The following is a 10656-nucleotide window of genomic DNA, read 5'->3' as shown; positions in this document are numbered from 1 at the left end:
TTTAGGACACCCGATGACCATCAATCTCTGAAAGTTTGGTCCCTCTATGTGCTTTTATATAGGAAATATAAGAGTTTCGTGTTTCATGGCGAGTAGGTGAACTTTGACCTCTGCTAACCCCCCTTCAACATGCTCCAAAACTCACCAATTTGATAACTTTAAATCAGACATGCCTTATGATCAGACTGACCAAGTTTGAAGCCGATCAATCGAAATCCCTAGGAGGAGTTCGATCAAATGCAAAGGCTGTAAACGTCAAAATCGAGGTAAAAAATGGACTTTCAATACAAAATGGCCGACTTCCTGTGATAGTTGGCTTATAACATTAAATGTAAGTTCTGAGTCTTTTGGTGAGCTCTACAAGTGTACCAAATTTCATGTCTCTACGATGAAATACGTTCATACCATTGTGTCAACATAAAATTGCTAGTTGGCGCCGTTGAGCAATTTTTTTTGCGATTTTTGCGACAACCTTAAAATTCAAAATTTTGAATTTTTCTAGTCGCGACCGCCAAGTTTGGTGAGTTTTTGAATATGATAAAGCCCCCAAAAAGGCGCCTCTTTGGGGGGGCAGAAAAATAAGAATAATAATAATAATAAACAGTACAGATACAATAGGCCTTCGCAGCGCTTTGCTGCTCGGGCCTAATAAACAACATAGATACAATAGGCCTTCGCAGCGCTTTGCTGCTCGGGCCTAATTAGGGGACCAAACAAACAACCTTGAGGTTCTCCAGTGCTTGTTTTACTAAACCTTTGATGAACTGAATGATCAAATCAGCATCCATAATTCATTAGTTTTGACTTCTTGCTATTAACTTTGAGTTCTGCTGCTTGATTTTTACTTACATAACAACATACAATCATATCACAAGTAAACATCAGGTTACCTTAAATTGGACAAACTTTGGGAATAACAACCTAAAGCCAAACACACAAGCTTGAGGTACACCATGCCTAATATTACATTTAACAAAATGATGATCTGTGCAAATATATTTTGATCCTTACAACCACTTTATGGTGACATCAACTTTAAAAAGATGTTGTAAACTATATTCTTTTGCGAAGACATTGCTCCTGTGAAGGAAAAATTTATTAACAATGTTTAAATAAAATTGAATGTACACTTTATGATGTTTTTATTAAAGGTTTGCACTCAGTTGCAGCTCAGCAGGACATACAGTATGCTCTTCTGACCCTCCTCTAATAAGGGAAGAACAGGATGTTCAGCGGTTAGAGATGTGAGACATTCTAAGGTGATGAGCCTGTTTTGTAGAAGTTCAGTTACTAGTATCTGTTTAGCTATCAGCAGAGAGGCTTTTTGGATAAACGCCTAGAGTTGAGCTGTGAATGTGTATGAAACCCTGCTCAACTGAAACTTACAGATAAGTAACTTATAGATTTTTACCTGACACTTGAGCCAGTGACTAAGTAATGTGTGATGTATCCTATGTAGATGAGGGACGTTCAGCCCCAAGTCAGAACTCGTCCGATTCTCACTGAGATGTGAGCTTTGTGTGTTTTCTCCATTTGCAAATGTTAATTAAAGCTGTTTGTTCTCTCCTAAAGCTGAAGTTTGGTCTCGAATTTTGTGCAACTTAACACTCCAAAATATCTGCTTTTAGAAGTTTGTGAAATATTCTGTTAATGTTTCAGTCAGATTGTTCCTGATTTTTTTGTGACAGGAAAAATATAGAAAACTTAATAACCTGGACTGAAAAACCTGGATGTGACATTAAGGACATTTTGTTAAAACTAAAGATAATAACAAATACAATGTCCCCTAAACTTAACTACAGCAAATATTTTATCACACTTCCCTATATACAGTATATTCCAGCTTTAACAAATTTCCACCTCTTTTAAATACCTTTAATGTCATCAATACGGCGCTCTCCTTAACATTCCCAACTGGATAATAACTAACTTTAGAGTTTGCTCTAAAGTTAGAGCAAACCCTAAATGTTCTCACGTGAGGTTTTTCTCACGTCACATGAGAAAAACTGTCCTTTCAGACAGGGAAAATTATGAGGTCATATAAAGCATAACATGCTCGATTTCCATGTATTTATTGGAAACCAAGGTTGAATATTTTTCAGTTATGATGACGATAAATGTCAGTGAGCGAGTCTGAATGCAGAGGTTTCACAAACGACTGTATGTGATTATGTTGCTGCTTATATCTTGCTTTATCGCTCATGAACATTTTTATGACTCATTACCAGCACAAGCCAAAGATGAAAGACCTGAGATTGCGTATAGTCATAAGTTCAGATTATTAGATAAATAAGTGTTTGTTATTTGAAGGAAAATAAAGTACATAGTTCAAATTTGCAACAAGGAAAGTGTCAGTTTTTACAGTAATAGCAGGATTTGTTTAGCTTTTTTAGCTCAATATTTTAAAAGTAAATATACCAAAATATGCTTTAGCTTGGTGACACTCCAAAAGGTAGAAAGAAGTAACAACCTGATCCAAACAAAATACCATTTTGTTTGTATTGTGGCGTATACAATGTATATATTTCACACCCGAATCTGTACTCTTATTGTGAAGGGGAGAAGGTGAGGTGAGAAGACACCAACGGTTGTACTACATTTTATTTTTGGTTTGGATTGGAAGACATTGAGAATAAAACAAGACTCAAATTATATTTTCGTCTTTTTCTGCTGACTTCCACATTGGTGACCCCGACGTGACCTGAACACGCAACCTTCCTACCCTACGCCACAGTTTTGTTAATGCTTGCAGGATATCAACTGTATTTTTTTAATGGTATTTGTATTCTCAGGCAAATGAGCATACCTGCAGGGTGTTCCAGAAACTTTTGGGTACTTGCAGGACACCAACTTCGTTGTTTCATATGTGGTGTATTTTTAGGTGATCCACAACATATTTGGTGAGTAATTTTTCGACACAGGGTTTTATTTTAACAGAATTATAGATGTGAAGTTTGTCAAAATGTGTTTATTTATTCTTCAAATTCATTTTGTTTAGTCATGAAGTTGTTTCTCCAGACATTTATTCTTGTATTAAGTTTTGTTACGCTGCTCTTGACAGTTGGTGGTTACCGTAGCAACCAGTAACTGACAGTTTGCCCCCCATCTTCTGTTGCCGTCTGTATTGGGATCAACTCTGTGTTTTCTTTACAAATACTATATTTTAGTATATATTTTAGACAAATTTAATCATATGCAGCCTTTCATGAGTAATTTTTGCCATGTTTGGTATATGTTTTTAACTGTTATTATTAATGTTGTGTATTTTACCCATGTTTAATTTTACAACTGTTTTCTGCTGTCAACTGATAATTGGGAGTTTGTTTAGGGTTATTTATTGCATTTTATTTAAAGTATGGGGCAGAAGCTGCTGGACTGATGTTAACCACCGACTTGATTTCCTCTTTTGTTAGGATAAATACAGGGAACCTGAGTGTGTCTGTTGTGAAGTCAACTTACTGGAACTGAGACAAACAGAAGGGTTACGCAATCAATCAATCAATCGATCAATCAAGTTTATTTTATAGCACATTTCAGCAGCAAGGCAGTTCAAAGTGCTTTACATCATAAAAACTCAAAAAATACAAAGTCATGAAGGACATAGTCAACAATTGAAATGACATTACAATATCATAAGAATACTTTAATTACTGAGGTGTAGGCTGAAAGTTGGTAAGTTTAATTTATTATTTTTATGTCTGTATTTGACCCTTAGTTTTCATTTACAAACCGTATTTAGACATTTAAGGCCAGAAGTTTATGACTTTTGAGTTTCGCAGTGTTTTAAACGTCACACCATCCTGATAAGCATACACAGTGCTCTTTACTCCAAGAGGAGTCAATAAAGATAAAAAAGTGATGGTGAATCGGATGAAAAGGGCATGAACCCAGAACAAATCCCCAAACTCACACCAGTTTCATTTCTCAACTGTTTGAACACACTGATCTAATTCTGCAGAAACCACCAGAAATTTATTATAGGGTGTACTTTCATCTCAACAACATAGATGCCAGAAAAAATGCAAAATGTTTTATCTTAAGCTCATTATACATCACATCAAATCTGCCAAAGAATTTTGAGTTAGAATTTTAGATATCCATTAATGTATATTTATTTTAATTTCTTTGGCTTATCCTTTAAACATCAAAAATACTATATTTCAATTTGACTTCTGCTTATTTATTTATTTATCTGTAGTCTCTTCTCTACGGTCTTTATCCACTTCTCTCTGTAATTCCTAGACATTTACCTCTTTATGTTGTATTGTTTTCCACCAATTAAATATTTTCTCGCAGGCCTCTGAGGTTTGTTCATTTATTGGCTGTCTGATGAATATTTAAAAAAGATCAGGAACATTTTGACGAAAGATATTAATAAAAATGATCAAAAAGAGCTGGAAAATGTATTTTAACAGCCAAATTCTTGCTAAAGGTAATTTTAGATATCCATTAAAGATTATTTTAGGTTTTGTATTAAACACCAAAGGCCGACACCTTAAACAATCCCTGTTTTTATAGTTTCCAACGTTATGGCGTCTAGATAACCGGTGTTATAAATGAGTAAAGAGATGAAATTTCCGACGCTCGCGAACGCAACAGGCTGTTTTTCTTTTGTCGCTATAGCAACAGGACACAGGGAAACGCAGGGAAACTGGGTGGCCCAGAATTTTATGGAAAGGTGAAATTTGATAACAACATCTGTGTTTTTATCGGCAGCACCAACACGCGGTTAAGCTGACATGCCACTGCACGTGACCGACTACACGTGGACCCAGACGGACTCCACGGTCCACATCAGCGTGCCTTTGAAGGGAGCGACGGCTGCTGGAGTGGACATCGTGTCAACGGAGGAGTATCTAAAGGTGAAGGGTCAGAGGGCTCATATTACTACAACTACTACTACTAGAACTAATAATAAGTAAATAAATAAATAAAAGTAATAATAATGGTTTATTGATATTTTTTTGGATTGGTAATAACAGAGATTGTAATCGTGGAGACCAAAATGTGTAAGGAGAAGAGTTACCAAAAGAAAACTATAGCAGAATAAGCTATGTATATATTAACAAAAATATTAATAATGATAAGTACAGTTTTTTGGTGTATATAAACTTAATTCAATTTAGTTTATTGATATTACGGAGGCCCCTAGGGGACATGGAGGATTTTTTACTTGATTAATTGTATTAATTGTATTTGAGCTATACTTCAATATCTCAAGTATGATACACTACTCACTGTGAGTAACTTCACTGAATGAAGAACAAGCTTGTTTTGACCAAAAATTCACCGGAAGCTGCAGTTTTTGTTAACATTTCAGAAGTTTCATATTGAAAGAAATTGATGTGGAAAATTCTGCTTGTCCTGATTTTGTAATTTTCTAATCATGTTACATTAATTATTTTCATTTCGGTCCTTTATAACGCTAAAATTTCCACATAACTTTAAATTTTTGGTCTGTCCTATGATGTAATTTTTAAATATTAAATGACTGATGTTTACTTTTTCACTCTTATTTGAGTAATTTCTTAGATGGGACATGAATACATGGAAAACGTTTATGTATTATACAGAAAAAGAGTTTTTAAAACATTTTGTGGCTCGTTCTCTATAAATCACCTTAGACCAAGTATAGAGGAAAAACCATAAATCCCAGTGTTCTCAATACATAATCATGGTTATTTCACAAGACACTTTAAGTTATACCTTGCTGTTCAGAAGTTATAAATCTGACTTAAATCATCTCTTAAATCTCCAAAAGTTAAGAATATATATAGTAACTCAGTACATCTACAGGAAAATGCATTTAGAAATGTGTTTAGAAATTCAGGACATATTTTAGACAAAGATTAAAGATTAGTGGTGAGGAGACGAAATGTTCTGTTGAAGGAAACATTTGTCAAATTTAATGATATTGCAATTTTTCATCTGGCTTTTTGTTGAAATATTTGATCAGTTTGATAAATGAAAACATGGCAACATGTTTCCTGTTTTGCAGCTGTAAATACGGATTCATCCATCTGGCTCCTTGTTCTCATCCTCCTCAGGTCCATTTTCCTCCCTTCCTGTTTGAGGCCTTCCTGTTCGAACCCATCGATGATGACAGAAGCTCGGCGAAAGTCGGAAACGGCGTCGCTGTTTTCACTTTACCAAAAAAGACTCACAAAGTCTGGGAGCATCTGATGATAACCACAGGTCAGATTTTTCCAAATTATTCCTAAACTGGAATAAAAGATCAGAATTGAATGTGTTTTATTCACCGGCAGAGGTGTAAATGCTGTGTAATAAATAAAGTTTATCATGTGTTTTAGATGATAAAGAAACAAAGAAGGAGATCAGAGAGAGAGCTTTACTGACACAGGAGCAGAAACTTTCTGCAGAGTTGAAACAAAAAGCTGAGAAACGGCAAGCAGAGAAGAAATATGCTCTGGAGACGATGATGAAGGTAAAAAAACACATTTAGGGCATCAAAAACATCAGGAATTGTGTTGATTTACTGGAAACCTGCACTTAAAACGAGAATGCAGCTCAAACTAAAAAAAAAAAGACTTAACTGGGTCACAAGTAATTTAATTTAATTTATCAAACTTACTTTATTTACATTTGTTTACCTTGATAACTTAATAAATTAACTTGGATAACCTTGATTTGATTTTCTGGGAAGAATAAATTTTTTAAAGTTTGAGCTGCATTCTCTTTTTTACAGTGTAATGTTTAGTGACTTAAAATGACTTTAAATCAGCTGGAGAAGGTGGAAAGAGACAGAATCCAGCAGATGAAGGACGCAGAGCGAGAGAAAACGACGGCAGAGCTGGCAGCGTGGCAGCTGAGGCAGAAACAGGAAGCAGAGAAAGCCCAACAGAACCAGAACCATCAGATCCAACGGAACCCAGACACAAAGACACCTGGAAGCAGACAAACGGATATCAGGAAGAACAAACAAGGTGAGGCCCTTCCTGCTGATCAAACGCCTCCTCCTGATTCATAAAGTCAGATTCAATGAAAATCTTCCTGCTTGTAGTTCACAGCGATGCAGAGAAGAAGAAGAAGAAGATCCGAGCCCAGCTGCCTCCTCCCAGAACCTGCGGAAACATTCCAGTTACGTTCACCCCTCGAGTTTTCCCGACAGCTCTCCGAGAGTCACGGGTTCCCGAAGAGGAAGAGGTGAGTCTGTGATGCTCGACATTTCCCTGGAACATTGTTAGAATCCAAACATTCCTGCTACATTTTCCACAAAATGTTGTTTGTTTCCCACTTTGTGATGTTCCCACTTGTTCTCCCAACACTTAAAACAGGCCAGCAGTGAAATGTCTTTCACTGGAAAAACACAACATATGACCAAATATTTTTGGTTTAGTTTCTAATGCAAATATCTTAGTACACTTGAAGTAAGACAAAACTAACTGGCAAGTAACTTTTCAGCAAGACATAGAGGCTTGTTTTAAGTCAATAATTTCTTAATATCGATCATAAAAAAGCTTTCCTCAATCTCTGCCTCAGCTTTTAGGAGCTTTAACCCTTTGTGATTGTCTGGAGCAGAAAAAGCAATTAAGTTTTGCTTCTAAACAGTGGCTGAAGAAGCAGGCTGAGGCAAGGCGAGCGATGAGTGCGGAGCTGGAGGAGCTGGAGGACCTGACGGAGGAGGAGAGGAACCCCGACTGGCTGAAGCAGAAGGGCGAGTGAGTAGAAGCCTTACAAATGAGCGCAAAACTTTGTCAATTTTCCACTCACATTGAAAAAACACAATTTTGCCATTGCGCTGTTTCCATTAAATAAGAAACGCAATTAAAATCATGTGAATAAGTTTGTTCACATGATAAGTCATCAAAAAACATCATCCTCCTACCACTTCCTGTCGTCTTTTTCATCATTTCCGCCAGTAGTAACAGCCGGTTGTTGACCACATGACTCGTGTGATGCGAAAAAGTGTTTCCATTGCAGTTTTGCAAAATGTGCTAATTTTGATACGACCAAAAAAATCACCACATGCTGGCGCAAAAACATGAGTTTTTTTCGACATTGAAATGTTCCCTCTAAACAAATTCATTTTCAGTTTGCACAATCAGAAGGTCAATGGAAACGCAACTAGTGAAATCAAATCAGATCTAGTAAACAAACTCTCTCCTCTTCAGCAAGTGTTTCTCAAACGGAGACTACGTGGGAGCGGTGAATGCGTACACTCTGGGGATCCGCCTCAACAGGAAGTTGCCTGCTCTCTACTCAAACAGAGCGGCGTGTCACCTGAAGCTCAGGAATCTGCACAAAGCCATCGAGGACTCCTCCAAGGTTCGTTTGATGATGATCATGACGGGGTTTTTTTAGACCTCTGCGTAGGGCTGGACAATAAATCAATAACAGTGCTTATCCCCATAGGCACGCGATCAATATTAATAGTTAATACATGTGATAGAAAATTCAATGCTTTAACTGAACTTTGATCCAGAACCGCACAGCATTCCAATTGATGTAGGCAAAGAAAAAAACTTTCATGAACAGCTAAGCTAGGTTGGTGGAATCAACTAACTCACTCATTCTTTGGTTACCTAGCAACAACTTGTTGAGAACTTGCGCATCAGTTTAAGGTTTCCCCACCGTGCATCATAACTGCTTAAAAATAAAAAATAAAACAATGACATGGAGTGAAAACTGTGGATAAAACAGGAAATGTCACTTTGCCACTTTGACAGTAATTCCAATATTTAAAACAAGAAACAAATCAATAATTTTCTATATCAACCGTTTATATAGTAATGCATTTTTCAGCCTTATCGGCCAGTCCTATGTTGATCTTTTCACATTTTTATGTTAGAAATATATATATATTTTTTTTTTGTAAACTTGTACAGCTTCTGATGCCAAATTTAACCCTGAATTATGTCTGCAGGCTCTGGACCTGTTGACCCCGGCCGTTTCTGCCAACGCTGCAGCCAGAGTCCGAGCCAGAGTCCGCCGAGGATCCGCATTCTGCCAGCTGGAGCTCTACACTGAAGGTCTGCTGTTTCCGTAAGGGTTTAAACACCTTCACAGTGCCTTACAAAAGTATTCACGACCCATTTTCTGTACATTTTATCCACATTATACTGAAAAAACACAAAATCTTACCAACTATTTTTTTGCCTAGTTTCCAGTGCAAATATCTCAGTACTCTTGAAATAAGACAAAACTAACTTACCAGTAACTTTTCATCAAAATATAGAAGCTTGTTTTAAGTAAATAATTCCTTAATTTTAATGAGAAGCTACTAGTTCCACTGGCAGATTCTATTGATCAATATTTTCATCCATTATGCACCACTTTGGGTTGGTTTATCATATGAAATCCAAATAAAAGACACATTTTAAGCTATATCAATACATTTGATGGCACTGTGAATATTATTTGAGGACAGAATGCTGTTTCTCTTTTTTTACTGGCGATGCAGAAAACAGGTGATCAGCTGATCAATCTGTTGTTTTCAGGACTGCAAGACTATGAAGCAGCTCTGAAGATCGAGCCCCACAATGAGGCGCTGCAGAGGGACGCCCAGATAATCCGAGACATAATCCAAGGTTCTGCTGGACAAAATGGGACACAGTGAGACACAAAGACACGAGTCAAAGTCACCTGGAACAGAGAGACCGGTGGTATATATAGATTAACTAATACTTTAAACACAACTGGAGCATCAAAAGTTTTATTCTTAACTAAAATGATTTCATTTGTTGTTTTTTTAGAGACTTCAGTGACAGAATAAACTTTTTAATAATTATTTGTACCTTATTAAAGGATGTTTGATGTTTAGTCAGTTTATTTTATTTATACTCAGTCTGTAAATATTTTTTCTTCTTTCAACATTAAAGCAAAAATATTTAAGAATTCAGAAAAACTGATTAAGTTGGTTGGGATAAAAATATTCCTTAAATCAAAAAACTTTGTGTTGACGCTCAGAGTGTGTTCTTAGCTCAGGAATATGCAACCTTTAAAATCCAAATAGTCCTTTTTGCCTTCAGTTCAGCTAAATAAAAACTTGTTTAGAGCCACAAATGTTACACGACCTTTCAGAAAAATAGTTGTAACTGTTGATGAATATCTTATGTAGGAAACGTATTACCATACTTGTACAACTTTTAGTTTTTAACAGAGGGGAAAACAAAAAAATAGCAAAAGGTGGATGGATACAAATTAAAATATTTTAAAGAAGCACAAATTTCCTAATCTAACAAGAAGAAAAATGTATCTACAAAAAAATACAGGTAATTTTTAGTCTAATTCTGTTGTGGAAATGCAATTTAAAAAAACAAAACAGAAAACTGCTACATTTTTTATTCATTCTTTCTTTTTTTGTCAGAGCTTATTAAGAGGAAGGTCCAGAGAGCTGCAGGTTGCAGATCCCTGGTTTAACTCAATGAGGAAGTTTGTTGTTTCTGGTCCTTGTGCGACCTCATGTGGCGAACATCACCAATTACATCCGCGGGCAATGCATCTGGGTGAAACTGACCCTACATCATCATTTTTGACATTTTTGTTTCTCCACAACTTTCTTCTACTCCGGTACTTTAATTTGAACTTTGACTATACCAGTGCATCACTTTGATAGTTTTCTGTGTGTCTGTTGTTGTGTTTAGCAAATGAACAATCATTGTCCATTGGCTAATTCACAGTTGACTCCCAGATAAT

The 10656-nt window shown here is 36.2% G+C and overlaps 1 protein-coding gene across 3 annotated transcripts; it reads left to right on the top strand.

Moving 5' to 3' along the window:
- The first annotated feature begins 4629 nt into the window (after positions 1-4629).
- Positions 4630-9780, top strand: dnaaf4 (dynein axonemal assembly factor 4). Of its 3 annotated transcripts, XM_028029719.1 has the most exons (10): positions 4630-4862; positions 6048-6195; positions 6312-6445; positions 6743-6944; positions 7022-7164; positions 7570-7679; positions 8133-8286; positions 8885-8990; positions 9459-9623; positions 9714-9780. In XM_028029719.1, the coding sequence occupies exons 1-9, from the start codon at positions 4740-4742 to the stop codon at positions 9575-9577; spliced, it is 1239 nt and encodes a 412-aa protein (XP_027885520.1). In that variant the 5' UTR covers positions 4630-4739; the 3' UTR covers positions 9578-9623; positions 9714-9780. The 3 variants fall into 3 exon arrangements, with proteins under 3 accessions (XP_027885520.1, XP_027885511.1, XP_027885530.1); XM_028029710.1 differs by having other exon boundaries at positions 9459-9780; XM_028029729.1 differs by having other exon boundaries at positions 8885-9003; positions 9459-9780.
- Positions 9781-10656: the final 876 nt, after the last annotated feature.

Source organism: Xiphophorus couchianus, chromosome 2 (genome assembly GCF_001444195.1).
Source record: "Xiphophorus couchianus chromosome 2, X_couchianus-1.0, whole genome shotgun sequence".
In the NCBI taxonomy this organism is placed as follows: domain Eukaryota; kingdom Metazoa; phylum Chordata; class Actinopteri; order Cyprinodontiformes; family Poeciliidae; genus Xiphophorus; species Xiphophorus couchianus.
The sequence above is the reverse complement of the archived record's forward strand: the minus strand, read 5'-3'. Positions and strand labels throughout refer to the sequence as shown.